The sequence below is a fragment of the Anolis carolinensis genome, chromosome 1, assembly GCF_035594765.1.
Source record: "Anolis carolinensis isolate JA03-04 chromosome 1, rAnoCar3.1.pri, whole genome shotgun sequence".
NCBI classification, from domain to species: Eukaryota; Metazoa; Chordata; class Lepidosauria; order Squamata; family Dactyloidae; genus Anolis; species Anolis carolinensis.
In genome coordinates, this window is record NC_085841.1 from 122,830,156 (window position 1) to 122,856,917 (window position 26,762).

Here is a 26,762-nt window from a genome sequence, read left to right on the forward strand (position 1 = left end):
TATTGGTGCCTCTGCCGCCTGGGTCGTGACATATATAGGAACCTAGAATGCATATGGCATTCTAGGCAGTTTATGCAACTTATGCAGATCTTCATGCACTAAAAAAACCATGAGTAACTGTCCCACTTGTGGGTTTTTTCTGTGAAAAATAAAGACAATTTTATGCAAAATACATATTTTCTTCACAAAACCAAGTTTTCTGCTCAAAAATGTTTTCTTGCAGAAAGTCCCGAAGTAAAAATGTGCTCCAAAATTGCACATAAAACCTCATTTTCTCATGAAACTGAATGAAAATTGCAAAAAGTAATAAAAGTAATGGGGATGAAGTAAGCGAAGATTTCAATTTTTCCCTATGCTTCCTTAACCCAATTGATAGAAGCCTCCCTTGCCAATTGTAGACACAAGACAAATGATAAGAGAGCAAACACACACACACACATATTAGTTTTAGTGCTGCCCCCCTGCAATATTGAGTAAATTACTCTTTGCTGTTCTCTTTTTCAATTAACCAAACATAACTGTACTTACTTTTAAAAAAATACCTAACTGTTAGAAACTACTAGTCAGTGGCACTAATCATACTCTCTTCCCATCTACCTTATTAGCTCAATAGTATTTTCTAATTGTCCCAGTCATATTAATTCTGTGTCAATTTTTAATGACAAGTTCTGCCCTTTTCCAAAATGGCATATTTGGTCTACTGTATGCACTATTAGAATTTGTAATTGCATGTGAATCAAACTGATATTTGACTCGAGGGATTTTATGGCCATTTCCCACAATTAATATAAATGATATTAGCTCAAGACTGGAGACTAGAACTGTAGAGACTTATACAGAATTAGAACTACATATATCTGGAGTCTACTAAAAGGACCTTCAGGTCAAGCATCTACACTGCAAATTTCCTAGGGTATTTTCCAAGAAGGATACAATCAACTCATTCTGTATTCCTGAGTTCACTGGGTTATTTATATTTTATACAACTCAGAGCTGAAAGGCATGCTTTATAGAGGGAAGGATGGAAGCCAAGGCCAAAAGAAATGCCCTGTATGAATGAAAAAAGACAAGCTGGTCTCTTTATTCCTAATGAGATGAATGCATGAATCACGAAGACTTTGAAGAAGAACTAACTGGTTGTGAACTTTGCTTCTCAGAGCCCTAGCATTGTGTTTTCTTATTTAGTAGCTACAAAACAATGGGGAAAGGGTTTTGACTTCTTGAGCTTCTTTCTTAGCACTCTGAGTCCATTGGAAACTTATGGAAGTGCTTAGGCTTGAGTTGGGCATTTCAAAGATTGCAGCAGCATTATCCAAAACTGTTTCCATATTGTTTGAAAGCCATGAAAGGACTTCTGAGGAAAGATAGAAAGAGGGGGAAGCTTGGATTGGATTTTTGGATTTTTTTTTAAGTTTTACATCTCCATTCATTTAAAATGCATTGAGTTCTAACACATTTCCCCTTCATTCAACCGTTTCCTTTATAATTTAGCTCTTTCAAACAGAATAAGTAGGATTTTGTACCTATTACACAAAATGGGTAAGGGGAAAATCCCATTAAATAAAATGAAAAAGGGAACATCAACTGAAAGAGATGTGTGGGAAAAAAATAACAACGAAGCACTGAAAGATATTTAAAATTAAGTGTAACAAGTTTATATCTGTTCTCACATTACTAGCATATCATAAAAATATGAAAGAAATGTTGTACTTCATCATGCATCTTATAATACAAAAACATGTATCTTGCCATTTTATGTGCCAATGTTTATTAATAAGAATTTGGAATTTGGGAGTCTTTGTTTCAACTCATCATGATATTTCCCGCTTCAAAAAAAGAGGAAAGAAGTACTGAATTAATTACATTAGTGAGAAAAAGATTGACTGCGATTATGTTAAACTTTAATGCTTTGTTACATTTTTATTAGCTGTTGCTCCCAGAGTTTTCTTATAACAAGAAAATAAAAGGACAAAGTGAACAATAACTGCTGAATAAAACATTGAAAGTCTTTTTGGACTATGGTACTTTCATTTTTCATCTTAAATATTAATTTCCCCATAAATGAGACAACCATCAACAAAAAACTTTGGCATAGAAAACATTCTGTGATTTCCTAATTGTTATGCTTTTTGTAACTAAGGGCAGAAAAATTGTTTATTTCCTAAAACCATGGAATACTTTTAATAATCAAACAAACAAACAAAAAAGAATGCACATTAAAATACAACAAAACCACTCATTATTATAAACCTCAGTATATCCGATTTGCTTATGGAACAACTAGAGTAAAACAGCCTATTTAATGAAATACTATACATATGGATATTACACAGGTTGAGTATTACTTATACAAAATCATGGGACTAGAAAGCAATTTTTGGATTTTAGAATTCCAGACAAAAGATGATCAACCTGTTTAGCATAATCATAGAATCATAGAGTTGGAAGAGACTCATGGGCCATCAAGCCCAAGCCCTGGGCCAAGAAGCAGGAAATCACATTCAAAGCACCCCCGACAGATGGCCATCCAGCCTCTGCTTAAAAGTCTCCAAAGAAGGGGCCTCAACCACAGTGCGGGGCAGAGAGTTCCACTGCTGAACAGCTCTCACGGTGAGGAAGTTCTTCCTAATGTTCAGGTGGAATCTCCTTTCCTGTAGTTTGAAGCTGTTGTTCCGCATCCTAGTCTCCAGGGCAGCAGAAAACAAGTTTTCTCCCTCCTCCCTATGACTTCCCCTCACATATTTATAGATGGCTAATGTCTCCTCTCAGCCTTCTCTTCTGCAGGCTAAACATACCCAGTTCTTTAAGCTGCTCCTCACAGGGCTTGTTCTCCAGACCCTTGATCATTTTAGTCGCTTTCCAGCTTGTCAACATCTCCCTTCAATTGCGGTGCCCAGAATTGGACACAGTATTCCAGGTGTGGTCTGACCAAGGCAGAATAGAGGGGTAGCATGACTTCCCTGGATCTAGACACTATACTCCTATTGATGCAGGCCAAAATCCCATTGGCTTTTTTAGCCGCCGCATCACATTGTTGGCTCATGTTTAACTTATTGTCCATGAGTACTCCAAGATCCTTTTCACACATACTGCTGTCGAGCCAGGCAGCCCCCATTCTCTATCTTTGCATGTCATTTTTTCTGCCTAAGTGAAGTATCTTGTATTTGTCCCTGTTGAACTTTATTTTGTTAGTTTCAGCCCTTATCTCTAGTCTGTTAAGATCGTTCTGAATGCTGTTCCTGTCTTCTGGAGTATTATCTATCTCTCCCAGTTTGGTGTCGTCTGCTAACTTGATGATCATGCCTTCTAACCCTTCATCTAAGTCATTAATAAAGATGTTGAACAGAACTGGACCCAGGACAGAACCTTGTGGCACTCCACTTGTCACTTCTTTCCATGATGAAGAAGATGCAACGGTGAGCACCCTTTGGGTGTGTTCACTTAGCCAATTACAGATCCACCTAACCGTAGTTTTGCCTAGCCCACATTTGACTAGTTTGTTTGCCAGAAGGTCATGGGGGACCTTGTCAAAGGCCTTACTGAAATCCAGGTATGCTACATTCACAGAGTTCCCTGAATCGACCCAGCTTGTAACTCTATTGAAAAAATAGATCAGATTAGTCTGGCATCAGATTAGTCTTGTTTTGGATACATCCGTGTTGACTATTAGCAATGACTGTATTTGTTTCTAAGTGTTTGCAGACCACTTCCCTAATGATCTTTTCCAGAATCTTGCCTGGTATCGATGTGAGGCTGACCAGACGGTAATTGTTTGGGTCATCCTTTTTTTCTTCTTGAAGATAGGGACCACATTTGCCATCCTCCAATCTGCTGGGACTTCTCCCATTCTCCAAGAACTCTCAAAGATGATTGCCAGTGGTTCTGAAATAACTTCCGCTAGTTCCTTCAATACTCCTGGATGTAGTTGATCTGGCCCTGGGGACTTAAATTCGTTTAGAGTGGACAGGTATTTCTAGATGGCTTGTTTCTCTATCTGGGGTTGGATTTCCCCTAATCCTTCATCCACTCCATGTTGCTGAGGTTGAGGACGGCTTTCTTTTTGTGAGAAGACTGAGGCAAAGAAGGCATTAAGTAGTTCTGCCTTTTCCCTATCCTCTGTCACCATCACCACATCTTCTCCTCGCAGAGGCCCTATCGCCTCCTTGTTCTTTCTCTGTCTACTGACGTAAGCAAAAAAAGCCCTTTTTGTTGTTTTTAATGTCCCTGGCAAGCCTGAGCTCATTTTGCGCTTCAGCCTTGAGAACCTTTTCCCTACAGGAGTTGGCTATTCATTTGAATTCTTCTTCTTCCCCTTTTCCACTTCTTGTGCATGTCTCTTTTGAGTCTTAGCCCGGTTAGAAGTTCTTTGGACATCCATTCTGGCTTCTTCACACTTGTCTTTTTTTCTTTTTCTTTGTTGGCACTGTTTGCATTTGCGCGTTGAGTATTTCACTTTTTAAAAACTCCCATCCATCCTTAACTCCCTTGCCTTTTAATATTGGCATCCACAGAATGCGACTCAGTATTTCCTTCATTTTTTGGAAGTCAGCTCTCTTAAAGTCCAGAATGCATGTTTGACTTGTCTTAGTTTCAGCCTTCCTTTGTATCGCAAACTGCAGGAGCACATGGTCACTTGCCCCTAAGGATCTGACCACTTCGACTGCATTGATCAGGTCCTCCGCATTTGTTAGGATGAGATCAAGAGTAGTCGATCCCCTCGTTGACTCTTCTACCTTCTGGACCATAAAATTTTCTGCAAGGCAAGCGAGGAATTTGTTGGACTTTGTACTCTTTGCTGAGTTTGTTTTCCAGCAGATATCAAGATAGTTGAAATTGCCCATGACTACTATATCTCTTTTTTGTGCCTGTTTGGTCAACTGCTGACAAAAGGCTTCATCAAGTTCTTCATCCTGGCTCAGAGGTCTGTAGTAGACACCCACAATGAGATTTTTTTGAGTCCTGGTTCCCTTTATTCTTATCCAGATGCTTTCAAGCTGGTTTCCCGGATTTCAGTCTTGCATTTCTTCTGCAACATAACTGTTTTTGACATAGAAAGCCACTCCCCCTCCTCTCCACAAATTTTCCTAATATATAGGAAAATTTCAGAAGCATGTTCCTCAAATATATTTTTCCTATTCTCATGCAAAAAAATCCGCTATTTACTTTATATCTTATCTATCTTTTTTAAAAAGCAACATTGTCTTATTTGTCTGCATTGTTAGTGAATCTGCTAGTAGTTCTCAGGATGTTAGAGAATGTGGATTTTTTTTCAATGGGAATCTGCCAGAGTTTGCCCCTGAGAGGAATGTGGAGGAGTGTGAGTTTTTCCCTACATCAGAGTGGCTGCAGCTGTGCCAAGAGAGAGTGACAGACTCGCTTTTCCCAGCAGCTTCAAGATAAGCAGCGAAGAACTAGGTGTACAAGGCATGATATTATGGGAGGGAATTCAGGCTTTTAAGTGGGCTCCAGGCAGACCGCTCTTTGTGAGAACACCTTTGCATTTCAAGAGGGAAAAACTCAAGTTCTATGGCCTTGCTTCAAGTGTTCAAGTGTCTGGATATTGGGTCTTATTCATGTTTGCTTGTTTAAATGTCAGGTTCCTGGATTTTAATTCCTGTTCATGTCTTCATGGTTTTTTGGTCTGGTTTATTCTCTGTTTTATTCTCAAGTTCTGGATATAATTTTGATCAAGTTTATGGATTTTGCCTTGCTTCACTGTATTGGCTCAAAGCGTAGTTCCAAGTTTTTGAATTGCTGTGATTTGATTCATGTAACTGATTGTCACCCATACTCAACAACTTTAGTGTTTCTGGATTTGTCCTTTGGGTTTTTGGTCATTCTTTTTATTGTGCTTCTTCTTATCTTTTATATTTTCCTTAATCACCTTTACTTAGTGGATTCTCTTGTCCCTGTGTGGTGTTTAGTGAAAAGGTGTCCCATGGCTGGGCCACAACAGGCCCTTCCAGACATGCCTTAAATTCAAGACCTATCTCGCTTTTACCAGACGATGCCTCCTGTAAAAACGAATTATTGCGAAGTAGACCTGGTTTCTCTGGTTTACTCCACATTAATTAAATATCTCATTAGATCCAGATCTTAATTAAATATCCGGGTCTAATGAGGTACTGGGCCTGTGTGAATTGACTCTCGGGATGTGCCATGTGTTTTCCAGGGGTCAATCCACACAGCCATTTCGCACTTTTGGGCTACGAGAGGGTGTCCTTTTGTTTATCTCAATATAGTTGAAGAACTGATTAATTTTCTTAATACATGTCATATGCTAGTTGCTAAATCAATGGACAACTATATTTTTAACATACAGTGGCAACATTTCATACCACAAAAGTGTATGCATTTTAAACCTTTGTGACTTGATCACAGCTGAACTTTATCAACTTATGAAAGTTGTTAGAAGCCAGAAAAAAAATCAACACAAAACAAAAAGAAACTCCACATGAATGTATAAATATAAAATATAAAATTCCAATTAGTAGATCAAGAAATAAGGCAACAGTTCACCCAGATACCCAACTAGTTTACAATCACTGCACTTTATCATTGTCCCTCATCCCTTTTAATGAGACTTTTTCCTGCCTTCCCTGAGTGCCCCTATCTCACCCTTGAGCCTCACTTGGAGTCCTGCACAAGCTCACCCCTGCACATACTGTACTTTTTAAGTAACTGGTTTAAGTAACAGGTTTTTAAGTAACTGATATGTTTTTATGCTGTTTTATGTTGTTTTATACTATATTGTTAAATTGTTTTTAATTTCATGGATTGTTTTAGCTTATGTTGATGTTGGGTTCGTGCCCATGTGAGCCGCTCTGAGTCCCTTCGGGGAGATGGAGGTGGGATACAAAAATAAAATTGTTTTTGTTATTATTATTATTATTATTATTATTATTATTATTATTATTATTATTATTATCGGGCATGAACCAAAGTTAAGAACTTTTATCTTACATTTACATTAATAAAGTGTACAAGCTTGTAAAACAATTGATTTTAAATGTTAATATATATATTTTTAACATTTAAAATCAACTGTTTTACAAGCTTGCACACTTTATTCAACTTGATAAAACTGAGCTGAAATTACCAAGCTAATTGATTCCAAACTGATTTATTTGTTTCAGTTGGGATTGCTCATACGTAATCTCATATGGACTTTCACTGCTAAACTTAAGATGAGTCATACTTAGAGTGGTTCTACACTGCCAAATAATGTTGTGTAGAGTTACATTAGCCTGCGTGCGTCCACACCATGCATGCAGGATATGAGTTAACCGAGGGTAAACCGCTTATAGTGGCTGCAAGCTGGGTTTAAAAAACCACAGGGGAAAGTCTGGATCCTGCTCCTGGATTTGGATCTTCTACTGCATTTGGGGAGTGGGGACAGCCATTCCAGATCCATATGTGGGAGCCAAGGTTGTGTCCCCACAACCATTGCATGCTCCCCAGGTTCAGGCAGCCCACGAAAACCGAGTGGCTGTGCCTCCTGGTCCCCAGCACCCCAATCCTCACCAGGTGAAAATCACCACTTACTGGAGCTCTGTGCTCTTTATTTCCAGGTTTGCTGCCATGTGACTGAGCCCAACACCTTGGAAGGAGGAGAGAGGGCTCACTTCTTCCAAGCTGCTTTGTTTAGTCACATGGGACAAACCAGGAAGTAGAGATCTTACAGATCAAGTGCTGGTTTTCTGTCTTGGAGGATATTGGGCTTGGGGGGGGGGGATCCTGCCCCTTTCCCAGCTGTACTGAAACCAATTTTTGGACAGCTGGGCTGTGGGGTTGATGTTCCACTTTCAAGGCGTTTCACATGACCTCTTGTGTAGCCATAATGTAGCCTCAAACTTGTATTTTTCATACTGGTTAGATCTACATTATGTGTCCGTGTAGCATTACCCTTAAAGGAGACTCCTTGACAAGAATGCGGTTTTAAAATCAAAACCAGCTTCAAGTTCAGGATAGGATTTAGCTCTCAATGTCTGTTCTGTCTAAAGCACTGGTTCTCAACCTGTGGGTCTCCAGATGTTTTGGTCTTCAACTCCCAGAAATCCTAACAGCTGGTAAACTGCATGGGATTGCTGGGAGTTGTAGGCCAAAACACCTGGGGACCCACAGTTTGAGAACCACTGGTCTAAGGCCTGATGAAGTACAAAATATGAAGTTAATATAGCATGAAGTGCATGCAGAGGATTTACTTCTCTAAGGAAAATTAAATTAAAGAATGTACACAGCTGTGTCTGCTCAATAATTACAATTATGTTTCTGTCCATATAGAGTTTGTCCTAGGAACATTTGGGTTATCATGTAGTTCATGCAAGATTCCTTGAGCTATGTTTCACTCTATTATCAGTTAGCTGAAAATCATAACACAAGAACGGTAGGTTTCTACAGATACTGTTTACACTTTTTTTGATCAGGATATGTTCTCTGTTTATCGTGAGAGCCTGTAATACGCTTTTGGGCACATGAAGGAAAAACTAGTGTCCCTATGCTGTAGTCTATTTTTAAACACAATGTCATTTATTTTCACATTTTTCCTTCATGCAAATGCTTAACATATGGTTAGAGGAGCAGGATTGTTGTTGCGGGCCATGCTTCCTGACCTTGGCAATTTCTAGGGAATTCATAAAAATGGCCATGAGGGTATAGTTATGTGCTTGATCCGGAAGGCTAAACATTAGAACTTGGAAGGGGAGCTATCAAGGAACTAAAGATCATGAAGGTTATATATATTAAATATATATAATGCCATTGTATTTCCAATTTCTATGGATGCTTATGAAAGGGGGATAATGAAGAAAACAGACAGAGGGAGGAAATCAACTCATTTGAAACATTATGCCGGAGAAAGTTCTATGGATATCATGGACTGCTAAAAGACAAAACATTGTTCCTTTAGCAAATCAAGCCTGAATACACTGAGACTGTGGTACTTTGGCCATATCATGAAAAGACATGGATCATTAGGAAAAGCAATAATGCTTAGTAAGATAGATGGCAATAGGAAAAGAGGAAGGCCACATTCCAAATGGATGTAATCAAGGAAGTCATGGACCTGAGTCTGCAAGAGTGACTTGGAAGTTTCTTATTTATAGGGTCACCATAAATCAAAGTCAACTAGATGGCAGTTAACAGCAAAAACTATTTCTCAGAGAGCCAGCACAGTGTAGTGGTTTGAATGTTTGACTAAGACTCTGAGAGACCAGGGTTCAAACTCACTTGACAATTGAAACCTATTTGGGGATCATAGGCAAGTCATACTCTCTCAGCCTCAAAACCCTAAAAATTCCTGCCAAGAAAATTCATGATAGTGTGACATACGGTCAATATAGTTCAGAAATTACTTGATGGCACACAACAAAATATTTCTCAAAGAACTAGATCTACACTATGGCCCACAAAGCATCTGCTTCACAGCTTTATTTTGACCACGGCTGTTTGATAATCCTCAAAGCACTACATATGCCAGGAGATAATTATGTAAATGTAGGCCATGCTGAAACAGTTTTATGCACTAAGAAAGGGACATCATGATCACAACTTTTAACCGAAGGAAGTTCAAACAAGAGAGCACTTATTTCACTGCTGTAGGAAGGAACATCTCTGCCCTCTCAACATCTAGATAGCTATCAAGGACACTTTTTCTCCCCTGTTTTGAAGAACTTCCCTAGCCCAGTACTCATCCTGTTGAGCAGGATCTCCCAAACATTTGGAAAGTAAATAGCTGCTATTCTTGGAATTTCCTTATGTTCAATGATCTAAGCACATTTTTAAAATATTTTAATTCAATCGAAGTATCTAAGCATATCTTAATGCCTGCATTCAGGAGGATGAAGCTTGCCCAATTTTTGCAATGAAGCCTAAAATTCCTGAACAGTTAACAACAATAAACATAAAGGTAAAGGTTTCCCCTGACGTTAAGTCCAGTCATGTCTGACTCTGGGGGTTGGTGCTCAAGAGCCGGCATTGTGCGTAGACACCTCCAAGGTCATGTGGCCGGCATGACTGCATGGAGCACCGTTACCTTCCCACCGGAGCGGTACCTATTGATCTACTCACATTGGCATGTTTTTGAACTGCTAGGTTGACGCTCATTCTGCTCGACGGATTTGAACCTGTGACTTTTCGGTCTGCAAGTTCAGCAGCTCAGTGCTTTAACACACTTCGCCACTGGGGCTCCTGTTAACAACAATAGCGGATGACAACTATGGTCAAAGACTGACAGAAGCTGATATATAAAAAAGCGGATACATCTGTACTACAACACTATTTGAAGAATTTTCATAAAGGTTTTCTCAGGAAAAAATACATAGTATAGTTATATTTCCATAGTTGCCAAAATTGCCATTTGTGATTAAAATGTAAAGTTGGCAGTCGTTATATATGAGTAATTATCTAAAGGTAGTTGGCAGCCTTCATTGTTTACAGTGCTGTTGCTGCTGTGTCATGACTTCAGTCAGTTTGGAAATTTACATTTTGATGGATTTAACATTGTCAAATTTATTTTCAGTATGGATCATATTTGAATCACACTCTCCGACAAACAGCAGAAATCCTATTTAATTGGCATCTCTTTGCTGACAACATAGCAAAATAAAATAAAAAGTCCTTTAAAAATAGTAAGAATTTTTTTTCCCAAGAATCTGTGCACAAGATCTGGATACAAATGCACTTAGTTTTCTCTCTTGGCTGTTTTAACTCTATCGTACACTTGGGCTTTTCATCCATAAATTCAACTGATTTCAAAGGGATATACTGTATGTGTACACGAAAAATAATTTACAATATAGTATGGTTACATAACAAAACTAACTGGTTTCACTCACAGAATGGCTTCTGTCAGTGAAATTTGGCGCTGCATATTCCCCCTTTCATCTGTAACCTCTGTCCACTTCCCAAACTAATTTAAGATAGCCAGAAAACCCCAAGAGACAATTTTGGGATAGTACAAAAGGCTGAGGGAGAAGGGGAAGAGCATTTCATTGCACGATGGGTATTTTGTCAGCATAACATTGGATTTAGAACTTCAGGCCTATATAAAGACACAGAACAACCTTAACTTAGTGCTTCCTGCTGACATCTCACTTTGCTGATCCAGTATGAGGATCAATAGAGCAGCAATCCCGCATCTTTTATCCTAATGATGGAATCATTTGTCAAGACAATTTAAACTGAACTCTAATCCTAAATCTGACTGAAATGGGCCCAGAATTTGTTTACCCAAGAATGTTAGAAGATGCCAAAATAGACAACTTGCCCATAAAGGAAATTTTGAGGATATAGTAGAAGTTCTTGCATTCCTTAAATCTAGCAAGGAAGTATTTTTTCTTACACACGAACCACCTTCTGACATGAGACACCATTCATTCATTATTTCAGCTAAGATGAGCCAGGTTCATCTTAGGGCCCTTCTATACATGCACTAAAACCTGGAAAAAATCAGGATAAAAGAGGTGAGGTGGGGTGGCTAAATGATGTTTTGGGAAAGTGCGGTCTGAATCGGGTAAACAGCTGAAAAGCACATGTTTTTAAAAGTGTGCTTAAAACTTCATTCCATAGAATCATAGAATAGTAGAGTTGGAAGAGACCTCATGGGCCATCCAGTCCAACCCCCTGCCAAGAAGCAGGAAATCGCATTCAAAGCACCCCCGACAGATGGCCATCCAGCTTCTGCTTCAAAGCCTCCAAGGAAGAAGCCTCCACCACAGCCCGGGGGAGAGAGTTCCACTGTCGAACAGCCCTCACAGTGAGGAAGTTCTTCCTGATGTTCAGGTGGAATCTCCTTTCCTGTAGTTTGAAGCCATTGTTCCGTGTCCTAGTCTGCAGGGCAGCAGAAAACAAGCTTGCTCCCTCCTCCCTATGACTTCCCTTCATGTATTTGTACATGGCTATCATGTCTCCTCTCAGCCTTCTCTTCTGCAGGCTAAACATGCCAAGCTCTTTAAGCTGCTCCTCATAGGGCTTGTTCTCCAGACCCTTAATCATTTTAGTCGCCCTCCTCTGGACACTTTCCAGCTTGTCAACATCTCCCTTCAACTGTGGTGCCCAGAATTGGACGCAGTATTCCAGGTGTGGTCTGACCAAGGCAGAATAGAGGGGGAGCATAACTTCCCTGGATCTAGACGCTATTGATGCAGGCCAGAATCCCGTTGGCTTTTTTAGCTGCTGCATCACATTGTTGGCTCATGTTTAACTTGTTGTCCACGAGGACTCCAAGGTCTTTTTCGCACACACTGCTGTCAAGCCAGGCGTCCCCCATTCTGTATCTTTGGTTTCCATTTTTTCTGCCGAAATGAAGTATCTTGCATTTCTCCCTGTTGAACTTCATTTTTTTAGTTTTGGCCCATCTCTCTAGTCTGTCAAGATCGTTTTGAATTCTGCTCCTGTCTTCTGGAGTGTTAGCTATCCCTCCTAGTTTTGTGTCGTCTGCAAACTTGATGATCGTGCCTTCTAACCCTTCGTCTAAGTCGTTAATAAAGATGTTGAACAGAACCGGGCCCAGGACGGAGCCCTGCGGCACTCCACTTGTCACTTCTTTCCATGATGAAGATGACGCATTGGTGAGCACCCTTTGGGTTCGTTCGCTTAGCCAATTGCAGATCCACCTAACCGTAGTTTTGTCTAGCGCACATTTTACTAGTTTATTTGCCAGAAGGTCGTGGGGGACTTTGTCGAAGGCCTTACTGAAATCCAGGTAGGCTACATCCACAGCATTCCCTGTATCGACCCAACTCGTAACTCTATCGAAAAAAGAGATCAGATTAGTCTGGCATGACTTGTTTTTGGTAAATCCGTGTTGACTATTAGCAATGACCACATTTGTTTCTAAGTGTTCGCAGACCACTTCCTTGATGATCTTTTCCAGAATCTTGCCTGGTATCGATGTGAGGCTGACCGGACGGTAATTGTTTGGGTCGTGTTTTTTTTCCCTTCTTGAAGATAGGGACCACATTCGCCCTCCTCCAATCTGCTGGGACTTCTCCCGTTCTCTAAGAACTCTCAAATATGATCGCCAGTGGTTCTGAAATAACTTCCGCTAGTTCCTTCAGTACACTTGGATGTAGTTGATCTGGCCCTGGCGACTTGAATTCGTTTAGAGTGGCCAGGTGTTCCTGGACAGCTTGTTTCCCTATTTGGGGTTGGATTTCCCCCAATCCTTCGTCCATTCCATGTTGCTGAGGTTGAAGATGGCTTTCTTTTTGTGAGAAGACCGAGGCAAAGAAGGCATTGAGCAGTTCTGCCTTTTCCCTGTCCCCTGTCGCCATCACCCCATCTTCTCCTTGCAGAGGCCCTATCGCCTCCTTTTTCTTCCTTTTTCTACCAACGTAAGCAAAAAAGCCTTTTTTGTTGTTTTTTATGTCCCTGGCAAGCCTGAGCTCATTTTGTGCTTTAGCCTTGCGAACCTTTTCCCTACAGGTGTTGGCTATACGTTTGAATTCTTCTTTGGTGATTTCTCCCCTTTTCCACTTCTTGTGCATGTCACTTTTGAGCTTTAGCTCAGTTAGAAGTTCTTTGGACATCCATTCTGGCTTCTTTGCACTTGTCTTATTTTTCTTCTTTGTTGGCACTGTTTGCATTTGCGCCTTGAGTATTTCACTTTTGAAAAACTCCCATCCATCCTTAACTCCCTTGTTTTTTAATATTGGCATCCATGGAATGCCGCTCAGTAATTCCTTCATTTTTTGGAAGTCAGCTCTCTTAAAGTCGAGAATGCGTGTTTGACTTGTCTTCGTTTCAGCATTCCTTTGTATTGCAAACTCCAGGAGCACATGGTCGCTTGCCCCTAAGGATCCAACCACTTCAACTGTGTTGATCAGGTCTTCCACATTTGTTAAGATTAGATCAAGAGTTGCTGATCCTCTTGTTGCCTCTTCTACCTTCTGGACCATAAAATTGTCTGCAAGGCAAGTGAGGAATTTGTTGGACTTTGTACTCTTGGCTGAGTTTGTTTTCCAGCAGATATCGGAATAATTGAAATCGCCCATGACTACTATATCTCTTCTTTGTGCCTGTTTGGTCAGCTGTTGACAGAAGGCTTCATCAAGTCCTTCATCCTGACTCAGAGGTCTGTAGTAGACACCCACGACAAGATCTTTTTGAGTCCCGGTTCCCTTGATTCTTATCCAGATGCTTTCAAGCTGGTTTCCCGGATTACAGTCTTGCATTTCTTCTGCAACGTAACTGTTTTTGACATATAAAGCTACTCCCCCTCCTCTCCCTTTTGTTCTATTTCTGTGAAAGAGGTTATAGCCCTCAATGGCTACATTCCAGTGATGGGAGTCATCCCACCAGGTTTCAGTGATGCCTATGACATCGTATGTGTGGTGCTGTGCTAAGAGTTGGAGTTCGTCTTGCTTATTTCCCATGCTCTGAGCGTTGGTGTAAAGACATGTAAGCCCCTATGACCTCCCCTTGAGCTGTTTATTTGGGATTATTGTGCTCTCCGTACTTGGTCCTTGCTGTGTTTGTGCAGCCCTCCGTTTAGCCTTTTGGCGGTTCCCTGTGGTCGTGGGTAATATAGTGTTCGCCAGGCTGTTGTTCCCCTCCCCCAGTGGATCTAGTTTAAAGTGCACCTGATGAGGTTTGTGAGTCTGTGTGCAAAATGATGTTTTCCTGCTTGTGTGAGATGCACCCCATCACTTGCCAATAGGCCATCCTCCATGGTCAAGGAAGCCAAAATGCTCCTCTTGGCACCATTTTCTGAGCCAGTTATTGACCTGTACTATTTTTCCGGCCCTTGTAGAGCCGTGTCCTACAACGGGGAGGAGGGATGAAAAGATCACATGTACATTATACAGTTTTAGCTTTGTTCCCAGAGCTCGAAAATCATTTGTGATCTTTTGAAAAGTATGCCTAGCGGTGTCATTGGTACCTACATGAATCAACATAAGGTGGGGAGGGTGATGGGGCTTTAGGAGACAAAAATTGTACACATTCGCATTGCTGTATATCCCTGCAGTCATGAAAATCACATGACTTTCTTCATATTCCCTGGTGTGAACTGCTCCAGCACATGTGCGTGTTTTAAAAGCCCAAAACAGCTGATCAGGGCTGTCTAAAAATGGAGCCATGGACATGAAGGTGGCTAAACAGAAACACAGTTCCTTTGTTCTGATTTTTAGGATATTAGACAGAGCTTGAATATATAATTGGGTGAGGAGAGAGAATAAGAAATCTGCTTATGTACACTGAGATATCCGCATGAGTGCATATACAATCCAGAGTGATTTTTTTAAAAAACCAAACTTCTGCCAGATGTTCCCCATCCATCTTGCAAATTTGTAAAATCCACTACAAAGGAAGGTGTCAGGACAGCGTGGGACCATTTTCCGGAACTGACAGGTCTGGATCTGGACTTGCTGTCAGGTCCCACAATTTTTATACCCACTTATTTCATCTGAATTTTGACACTGCCTGGAAGCACCATTAGAAGCAGTGGGTTGGAGCAAATCAAGTAATTCTTTTCCCCATCATCTGAACACAGTAAATGAAACTTAGCCCAAGAAGCATGCATGTGTAAAACCAGAAACTTCCACAGAAGCTACAATAAATGTTGCATCACATTCTGAACAAACATGAGTGCTTTTCTCCTTGAACTGACTATTACTTATCACAGCTAGCTGTTCCTTTTCCGTACTCTCAGAACTTCTTTTAAATAGATTCCTCGCTATTTGGAATAACTCTTCTGGGTGGCAAACTAAAGATGAGATGGTAGAGGCAAAACAAGATTTTTTTTTCCTTTGCCAACTTCATGGTCACATGATAAACACAATGAAGAGTTGTTAGTGATCATCAAATTTAGTCCACAGGTTCTCTGGTTGTTCTTCTAACTGAATGTAGATTTTTACATCTATAATTATGTATTTGATTTAAGATATACAGCCCTTATATGGATGAACTATTAATACCATAATTTTCTAATGTTATCCTCAACTACTTCAAAGATTTACAAGATTATTTGAAAATAAGATCCATACACTTTTATGAGTGACCAAAGACAAGCTGATATAGTAATTATGATAAACACTGTAACAACAAGTTCTAAAGGTGAAATGTCCCATCTCTACCATCTCTTTCCAGCAAGATAAAACTATACTGATTTCAATGTGCATTCATTGAGGAACCAGGGAGAAAACACCTAGAAATAACCAAACAGAAAAAACTATAGGAGACTATGTGAGAGAACATTAAAGTGAGTAGCACAAGAGTGGATGCCATAAAGAAACACGAGTAATCTAAATCATAGAATCATATTTTTAAATATTTTATTATTTTAATAGGTCTCTTATGCTTTTCCAATTTTAATTATTTTGCCCTACAAATAATACTAAGGCAGAACATAAAAAACCAATCTCTCAATGAATCAGTGAAAAAAATAGAATTCGCAGTATCTTGTAACACAGATCTTTTGCATATTCTTGAGGTTCTTCCTCATGGGCTAACAGCTTTATTGATGTCTTAAACACAATGAGGCTTCTGACTAAAAGCTTAAAATAGACTCTTCTCTGCTACTTGTGATGTAGACAGATGGGATACAGTATTTCTCGTCCACATTAAGCCATAAAGAGTAGCACTTTCTGATTATTAATTTCCAGTCACTACTAGCACAAATTACCTGTACTTGAGTCTATGCAGTTGGTGTTATACAACTTCAAGTTAACTCTGACTTATGGCTACACAATTACAGGGTTTTAACAATATTTATTTACAGCAGACTTGTCAATATATTACTCTTTGAGCGAAGAGACGTCAACCAGTATTTTTCTATGGATAAGCAGGGATTTGAGCCACACTCCCCTTGAGTCCCAGTCTAACACTCACACCATTATACCACAATGATTCCTACTACACCACTCTTCAGTCAAGCTCTAAATAAAGTCAGTTGGGAACCCTGCTGTTCCATTGAAGCACCAAAATTTCAAGTGTGGCGTTATAGTTTTCGGCAGTTGTAGCTCATATCCTTGCCTTCTGCCACTTCATCATTACTTCTGAATATAATATGTTATCATCATCCTAGTAAAAGGAGGCCAATAAGAAGAATAAGTAAAAATGGTCAAAGAGAAAACTGGGAGGAAATGGAGTAACAAACTGATATGCCTTTTGCATTAACAGTTCCTTCTGTTAGCTCTTGTTATATTGTCTATAGCTTCCTTACACTATCTTAGATTTTTTTAAATAGAAATCTAAGTTCTACAAGTTCACAAATGATGATAACCTAATACCCTGTTTCCCTGAAAATAAGACAGTGTCTTATATTAATTTTTGCTCCCAAAGTTGCGCTAGGTCTTATTTTCAGGGGATGTCTTATTTTTCCATGAAGACGAATTTACATTTATTGTTGAACAAAAAAGGAACATTTATTATATACTGTACATTAGTTGTCATCACAAACCAGCATAACCGAAATCCTATCAATAATTTCTTGTTAATACCACTATTTCCATGTACAGCAATCTATGATACATATATTTACCGATCCCGCATGCTCTGGTGTTCTGTTCATTGGGCATGCTTCCAAACAATAACTTTACTAGGTCTTACTTTCGGGGGAGGCCTTATATTTAGCAATTCAACAAAACCTATACTAGGTCTTATTTTATGAGGTTGTCTTATTTTCAGGGAAACAGGATAGTAAACCCTATTATGGTCTTTGGTTGAGAACCAGTATGATGTAGCATTGGACTACGGCTCTGGAGACCAGGGGTCAAATCCATGGATACTCACTAGGATGCCTTGGACAAGTCACATTCTCTCAGCTTCAGAGTGAGGCAAAGGCAACCCCTCTTTGAATAAATTGTGTCAAGAAAACTTTGCAACATGTTCACTTTAGGGTCACCATGTAGGAAATGACTTGAAGGTACACAATAACAACAATAATCTTCGGGAAGGGAATCCCGAAAAAAGCAACAGACTGGACACCAATAAAAGAATTTATGAAACTAGAAAAATGAATTTTATAATATAAAATTTTTGAAAACATATTTGTAAGAGACTCAAGTGCGGAAGAGATGAAAGGGACGAACAAGAGAGACTTTCAAAAGATTTTGATAACCTTGAAGAGCGAGAATGAAAGTCAACAAATGACGCCCTAACCCTTGTTTTTTTCCCTATCTTTTCCCTCCCCCTTTATCTCACACATCCCTCACACCCTTTCCCCTTTTTCCCATTCCAAATCTTTACCCTTATTTTTCCTATCCCTTTCTTCCATTTTTAAACTTTTTACCCCCATTTGAAAATATCAATAAAAACTATTTTATAAAAAAAATCTTCAGAAAAACATTAGAGGTAAATTAGATATTCAAAGACTTAGAACATTACCATATGTACTCTTAAATATTCCAAACCTGCTTTCGCTATTAGTTAGTTGAGAAATGGAAAAATTTCTGAGCTGAAGGAATTGATCAGAAATGTTGGATTTCAAGAATAAAACTAAACTTTTTTTATATCACTTGTGCATATTTTCCACTTGTTTCTGTTTCTTTTGCTTTTTTGTTCTACAAAGGCATAGAATTTAATCATCTTTCTCCTTTTATGTGAGACACAGAAGCAACCAGGCCAAGCACATTTCAAAACAGAAGAGCAGCCCAAGGGGACTCCCTGTGATTTTGCACGATCATTTATGGAATCATTTTCTGAAGCAATCGTATAACAAATTTACACAGGCATGGGGCCCCACATATAATTTGTGACCCTGAAAAAGGTTAGACTAGTCATGGAAGAAACTGTGCTGCCTGTGACTGCCACACTGCATATTTTATTAATCAATCATACTGGGAATGGGGAAGCAACTATGAATTACTTTTCAGTATGCTGTTTAGTGTCAGGCATCAGGTGTTATGATTTAATGAAATTAACATATTAAGGAGAGATAGCAATATTTTGCACTACAAACATCTTATGAGTAATTGTTCTCATGCAATGTGCATATCAGAGCCACTTCTAACCTTTCTTAACCCCTTTGCCATCAAAATTAATGGGAGCTGGAAGCACTTGTTTGGTTCAATTATATCCATTGGACAGCTGAAATAAGTTTAGCCACCATCTGCATTGTAATTAAGTGCATGTGCCTAATTATCTTTCCTGCAGAAATCAATGGGACTCAAGTGTTCTTTGAGTGGTGCCCTTTACAAGGATGGCAGAGAACGGGAATGTAGTTGTACAGTGCACTAGCTAAAATGTCAGCCTTCAATGGGATTGAGTAGACAGATGTTTGATCCAAAGGCTCACTTCAAATCCCCCCTTCTAATATATGCTCACTGGGTCTCCTTCAGATGAACCAGTTGATCCATAGGAAACAGAAGGTGATTTATTGCATTAAGAAATGTAGAACTGATTGGATGGAGATGTACTATAGGATCCAAACATTTGAACTCCAGTGAGATGGCAAGTCCATACTTCAAACCACAGCCTAATCAGGCAAAGGACTAGTCACTAAGTTGAGAAATGGTACAGCATAACAGCAGAGACTGGGCGGTATGCCAGGAACTCTCTATTTTGAATCAATATAGCATTTATTAGTGTTCTGATATCTCAAATGGGAGTAATAATACTCAATGTACAGAGTGGCTATAGGGATTATGGAAGTGCATTGACATTATTTGCTTTCAAATTAGTCTAGCAATATTCATTTTGCCTTTGTATCCAAAGTGATGATAATCCTATGGCCTAGTTCACAGGGCTGTGGAATCTTGTAAAGCTATTGAAACGCTAAAAGAAGTGAACACCCAGGATCCTCCACTTATTGGCTATTTATTACTATTGTGAACAAAAGAAGTATTGTGCACATTAGAAGTAATAATGTAAGGCTTGTATGAACATTGCTATATAGGCAATAAATAATAACATGAGCAGAAAAGTTTTAAATACTGAATCACATCTTCCTCCCTTTCAGTTTCCATAAATACAAATAAAAATGGCAATACATTTTGCTCTCACTACTCACATTACAGTCTTGGATTCTACAACCATTTTACATCTCTGCAATTTTCCTCTAACAAGGTGCTACGCTGGAGCCAACTCATTAAATCATTTCAGATCCAAGTGCGGCAACCACGCTTAGCCAATGCAACCTTTAGATAGCCAATACATCTAATAGATAGGAAATATGTTTTATCTCTCCACTTTCAGAATGATGTAACACAAATGTCCTGCTTGTTCAATTCTCAGGAAAGCATAAGGAATGTCCTGCCACTGCCATCTTTATTATCACCTCACCTACTACCAATTTTCAACACTTGACCATGAGGTTTTTCAAAAAGGAAATGACTTTTACACTCCACAGATTTCCGCACATTCAAATCCAGCCTGACACACTTCTCCGTGGCAGTTAATATGACTCCATATTCCACATTTCACTTGCATAATAATTGGGTGTAATGCACCCACAACATCTCCGTCATTAAACCAAACCAAAACCAAAACCCTTCCTTAACCTCCACTCTTTCCACATTTAAATGTCTTTTCTTTCACTATGATTATAAATGATGACTAAAGAAGGGTGCTTTCACACACATACTTTTTAACTTGGAGAGGTAATCTGTTCTTTATTCAACAAGCTTCTTTCCAAATTCTGTAGAAAAATTCCCGAGGAAAAAAATCCACTGAGTACAATGGATCTTACCCAGGCGCTGAATGCCTTGGTTGAGAAATTATTTTGTACTTTGGATGAAACAGCTTCACGGGTTTGGGTTTTCATGGCACTCTTCCCTTTGCTGCCTTGCATGGGGGCAAAAATGGGTTCAAAGGTGCCTTCAGTGCCTTGATGAGTGAAAGCACCCTTCAGGATAGGCATCACGTGGAGAGGATATCTTTAACTGACATGGCTGAATGCTATGGAGTTAGTGGATTTGTAATTTAGGACTTTGTGATAAAGAGGTGAAATACCTTGAAACTCTAATGATTCTAGCAGTTAGAACAGGCATGAGCAAACACTGGCACTTCAGGTGTTTTTGACTTCAACTCCCACAATTCCTAAAGCCCTGGCAGACCGTGCAAAAATCATCTGTGAACCCTACCTCCTTCAAGGTGAATTGAACCACCTAAACTGGGCTCTATGGACCAAAGGATACTCCACCTCAGACATCAGAAGAGCTGCAAGTAAAAGGACAAGCCACGAGAGTAAAGACAAAGATCCAACCAGAGGAAAAGTGTAGCCATACATCAAGGGAACCACTGATGCATAGGGAAGCTGATGAAGAAACATACCCTACAAACTATCTACAGACCCACCAAGAAAATCCAACAAATGCTACATTCAGCAAAGGACGAGAGGGATCCTCTCACCTCTGCAGCAATCTACTGTATACCATACAGTTGTGGACAAGTCTACATAGGGACCACTAAACGCAGCCTTCCCAAACACAAATCAAGGAACTTGAACGGCATTGCAGACTATTTCAATCAGAGAAGTCAGCCATAGCAGAGCACTTGATGGACCAACCTGGACACAGCACATTATTTGAGAACACAGAAATGCTGGACCACTCTAACAACCACTATGTCAGACTGCACAGAGAAGCCCTTGAAATCCACAACCATGTGGACAATTTCAACAGAAAGGAGGAAACCATGAAAACTAACACAATCTGGCTACCAATATTTTAAAAAAAAACCTAAAATCTGGACAGTAAATAAAGAGCAACACTCAAAAAACAGGGGAATACCAGACAGGAAACAATCAAGGCCAGCTAACAAAGGATTCCTTCCAGGCAGGAAGCAGCCAGGACTTGAAGCTGCAAGGCTTTGCAATTGCAGCATTCACACTTGCCTCAAGCAGACATGAGCTCTTTCTCCTACCCTGAACATTCCACAGATATATAAACCCCACTTGCCTGGTTTCCAACAGAACTCACAACCTCTGAGGATGCCTGCCATACAGCCCAGAAAACTCAAAGCAACCCCATGAAACTCTCATGATTACATATCACTGGCTGAGCCATAGCAGTTAGACCAGGCATGTGCAAACTTGGGCCCTCCAGGTGTTTTGGACTGGTGTTTTGGATGTCAAACTGCATCAATCTCAGAAAAGCACACTGCAATGTTCCCAGAGCCCAGGGAAGCTCGAAACTAGCGGCCAGACCTCAAACTCCCACGAAAGCGCTCTTGTGTCATCCCCCCCCCCCGCCGCCGCCGCCGCCGCCGCGCCGCGAAACCACTTTCTTCCAATACCAGTTCGAAACCGCAACAAATACCCAGGTTGGACAGCGCGCAAGGGATGGCTCCTTTCAAAGCAGCGCCTCTGCGCGCGCATCCCATCCCATCCTGCCCGAAGGCATTCCCGGGGATGCCTGCCTTCCACCTGTTGCAGGTCAAGCAAGCGAGGCCCCAGACCTCTCCCGCCCTGCAAACTGCCCCTGGACTCACACGAAGGCGTGGTAGATGAACGCCCATCCGCGGGGCCTCTCCAGCACGTTGTAGAGATAGTTTTGCAGCTTCCTGTACTTGGCGTTGCGCCGGTAGATGGGGTGGCCGCCTCTGCCGCTCCTGTTGCCGCCGCTGTAGGAGAGCGGCTTCCCCAGGAGGCTCATGCGGGCGCCGCCGGGCTTGCCCCGCCGACCCTCCCGAAGTCCGCCGCCGCCGCTGCCGCTGCCGGGGGCCCCCAGGAGGAGCAGGCCGTCCCCGCGGGAAGGGGCCGCAGTCAGGAGCACCCTGCCCCGGCCGGACTCCACATCCTTCATGCCGCCGCCGGAGGAGGAGGAGCCGCTGCCGCTCTTCAGCCAGAGCCCCGCGGAGACCGAGGCAGAGCCCGAGCCGCTGCCCGGCTCCTGCTTGTGGCTGCGGGGCATGGCATTTTCATGGCACCGGGGGAAGGTGCGGCGCCCCTTGCGATGCAGGGAGCGAGGGAAGGAGGGAAGCAGGGAGGGAAGGAGGGAGGGAAGCAGCCGCCTCCTCCTCCGCCGCCTCCTCCTCCTCCGCCTCCTCTAGGCGCTGAGGCGAAGGAGAAGCAAGAGGAGGGAGGAAGGATAGAGAGAGCGGGGCAGGAAGAGGGCCACCTTGCGAAGGGAGGGAGGGAGGGAGAGAAGGAAGGAAGGAAGAGGGCGTAGGAAGGAAGGGAGAGAAAGCCCCCCTCACTGAGTGAGACTTCCCCCGCGTCTCTTTCCCTCAGAGACTCCCAAACCGCCTCACAGCCTCAGACCCTTCCCTTCCTCAGGGTCAAGCCAAACTTTGGTGCCATGACTCGGAGAGAGGCTGAAGAGAGGGAGGGAGAGATGGATGGAAGGAAGGAAAGAAGGAAGGAAGGAGAGAGAAACCGCCTCCCTCACTGAGAGAGACTTCCCCGCGCGTCTCTTTCCCTCACCGCTTCAGGGACCCTTTTTTTCCTCAGGGTCAATCAAAACCAAGCCAAACTCGTGCCTCTTTCCCTCAGAGACTCCCAAACTGCCTCAATGCTTCAGGGACCCTTCTCTTCCTCAGGGTCAATGCAAACCAAGCCAAACTTTGGTGCCATGACTCGGGGAGAGGCTGAATAGAAGGAGGGCGAGAAAGAAGAGCGTGTAGGAAGGAAGGGAGTGAGAGAAACCCCCTCCCTCCCTCAATGAGAGAGACTTCTCCACGTGTCTCTTTCCCTCACTGTAGAGGGACGCTTTTCTTCCTCAGGGTCAATCCAAAGCAAGCCAAACTTTGGAGCCACTGCTCGGAGAGAGGCTGAAGAGAGAGCTCCGGGTAATATACTGTACTCCTTTCCCTCCCGCCTCAGCGAGCTTTTCTTCCTCAGGGTCAATCAAAACCAAGCCAAACTCGCGTCTCTTTCCCTCAGAGGCTCCCAAACTGCCCCACTGCTTCAGGGACCCTTCTCTCCCTCAGGGTCAAGCCAAACCTTGGTGCCATGACTCGTAGAGAGGCTGAATAGAGGGAGGGAGAGAAGGAAGGAAGGAAGGAAGGAAGGAAGGAAGGAAGGAAGGAAGGAAGGAAGGAAGGAAGGAAGGAAGGAAGGGGAAAGAAACCCCCTCCCTCCCACACCGAGAGAAGTCTCCTTCCCTCACTGCTTCAGGGACCCTTTTCTTCCTCAGGGTCGAGCCAAACCAAAGCAAACTTTGGCGCCACGGCTCGGAGAGAGCCTGGATAGAGAGAGAGCTCTGAAGCAATACACGCCCCAGAACTCTCTTTCGCCTCCGAGTGAGATATAGGGATGTCCACAAATGACAAGCAAAGCTGCTTGGAGAAGAGGGAAGGAGTAGGGAAAGCGACAAGCCGGCTGTCTTGATTTATTAGAAAGGAGGTGTTGAAGGGAAAGGGGAAACTTTGGAAAGAGAGGCCCCGAAAGCTTCCTGCTGTGCGAGGAGGGAAGGAGACTTTCCCCGCGCGTCTCTTTCCCTCAGAGGCACCCAAACCGCCTCACCGCTTCAGCGACCCTTTTCTTCCTCGGGGTGAATCCAAACCAAGCCAAACTTTGGAGCCCTGGCTGGAGAGAGAGCTCCGAGCAACACACGCTCTCTTTCTCCTCTTTCTTCTTCCACAAATGACAAGGAAAGCTGCTTGGAGGAGAGAGAAGAAGGGGAAGGAGTAGGGAAAGCGACAAGCCGGCTGCCTTGCTTTATTAGCAGGGGAAGAAGAAGGGAAGGGGAAGCCTTGGAAAAGACGCTCCGAAAGCTCCTGCTGTGCGAAGAGGGACGGAGGGAGGCAACTAAGCTGTTGCTCTCCTTCCAAGCGTCAAAAAGAACCTCCCTCACAAAATAAAAATGGAAGGGCCAGCCAGCGAAGAAGAAGTCAGCGGAGGAGGATGCTCCCGCTGCGCCTCCGTTCCCGGAAGAAAGAGCAGCTGTCAGGAGGGCGCTAATCAGACTGGTGATAAGGCGCGACGCGCGGCCATGGCGAGGCAGCCAGCCTCCCTCCCTCCCGCGGAAAGGCACCAACCGGGCTCCAGTTCAGCCGCAGCCGCAGCAGCGCCAGCTCCTGTTCCGAGCCGGGATGCAAGCGGAAGGCTCCTCTCCTCCAAGAGCCTCGCAAACACTTCTCTTTCCGGCTCTCTTCCAATCTGTCCTCTATCCCTCCATCTCTCAGTATCTCTCTCGCTTTCTCTTTCTGTCTTCTCCTCCGCCCCCTCTTCTCTCAAGTTTTAGAGCCCGTCTCCTGGGTTTGTTGTTGCTCTCAGCACCTCGATTCTTCCCCTGTCTAAAGGGGCGCATAGTCTACACCACAGGATGAAAGTGGCGCTTCGACAGCCATGGCTCTGCGATGGGATCCTAGGACTTTGTTGGATGAGGCACCAGCACTCTCAGGCAGAGAAAGCTCAAGACCTTGTATTGTCGAAGGCTTTCATGGCCGGAATCACTGGGTTGCTGTGAGTTTTCTGGGCTGTAACGTCTCTCCTGACGTTTTGCCTGCATCTATGCAGACATCCTCAGAGGTTGTGAGATCTCTTGGAAGCTAGTCAAGTGGGGTTTATATCTCTGTGGAAGGTCCAGGGTGGGAGAAAGAGCTCTTGCCTGTTTGAGTCAGGTGTGAATGTTTCAGTTGGCCACCTTGATTAGCATTGAATAGCCTTTCAGCTTCAAGGTCTGGCTGCTTACTTTCTGGGGGAATCAGTTATTGAGAGGTGATAGCTGGCCCTGATTGATTCATGTCTGGAATTCCTCTGGACCACTCTAACAACCACCTTGTCAGACTACACAAAGAAGCCATTGAAATCCACAAGCATGTGGCCAATTTCAACAGAAAGGAGGAAACCATGAAAATGAACAAAATCTGCTTACCAATATTTTAAAACTCTTAAAAAAAATCAGGACAGTAAATAAAGAACAACACTCAGAAAATGAGGGAATTCCAGGCATTAAACAACCAGGGCCACTAACACCTCCCAACAAGGAATTTCCCCAGGCAGTAAGCAGCCAGACCTTGAAGCTAATAGGCTATTCAGTGCTGATCAAGGAGGTCAACTGCAACATTCACAGTTGCTTCAGGCAGACAAGAGTTCTTTCTCTCATCTTGGACCTTTCACACATATATTAACCCCACTTGCCTAGTTTCCAACAGACCTCACAACCTCTGAAGATGCCTGCCATAGATATGGGTGAAACGTCAGAAGAGAATGCTTCTGGAACATGGCCGTAGAGCTCGGAAAACTCACATCAACTCATCCTAGGTCTATGTTTGATGAGGCATTAGCACTCTCTGGTAGAGAAAGCACAAGATCTTGTCAAACTACAGCTCCTATGATTCCCTTCCATTGAGACATGGCAGTCAAAGTCGTGCCAAACTGCATTAATTATACAGTGTCACCAAACGTTGCCCCCCCCCCCCAAGATGTTTTAGGCTCCAGCTCCTAGAATTCCCGAGCGTTGGCCAAGCCACCTGGAGCTTCTGGGGTTTGAAGTCCAAACCCCGAAATCGTAAGACTCCTTAAAGTTGCTTGAGCATCTCTTTCTCGTGGGACTACTAATACTGTGCCTCTGCTGACTGGGGGGCAGAAGGAATCCAGAAACGGAGAGGTGAAGGCGCCCTCTTTTTGGGGCTTCTGAAACGTTCCCGCCAAAACTTCAAAGAGTCTGGCAGTGGAACTCTCTGCCCTGGAGTGTGGTGGAGGCTCCTTCTTTGGAGGCTTTTAAGCAGAGGCTAGATGGCCATCTGTCGGGGGTGCTTTGAATGAGATTTCCTGCTTCTTGGCAGGGGTTGGACTGGATGGCCCCTAAGGTCTCTTCCAATTCTAATATTCTATGATTCTATGATTCTATCTCAGAGCGAAGGGATGGGAAGGACTGTGGAGGATGAGGCAGAATCTCACCCAGAGAGGGAGAGAAAGGGACAGAACAGGGTGC

The 26,762-nt window shown here is 42.4% G+C and overlaps 1 protein-coding gene across 6 annotated transcripts in view; it reads right to left on the minus strand.

Moving 5' to 3' along the window:
- kcnq5 (potassium voltage-gated channel subfamily Q member 5) overlaps positions 1-25,323 on the minus strand; it is a 425,255-nt gene extending 399,932 nt beyond the window's left edge. For 2 of the 6 annotated variants that reach the window (XM_062969057.1, XM_062969056.1), the window contains exon 1: positions 22,372-22,504. Coding sequence is in view for 4 of the 6 variants with exons in the window: in XM_016996619.2 (XP_016852108.1) it covers positions 22,372-22,793 (422 nt within the window). In the remaining 2 variants the exon portion in view is untranslated. Of the gene's footprint in view, positions 1-22,371 lie in introns of all 6 variants that reach the window. The other 4 variants (XM_016996619.2, XM_008118729.2, XM_062969058.1 and 1 more) reach the window with 4 other exon arrangements.
- Positions 25,324-26,762: the final 1,439 nt, after the last annotated feature.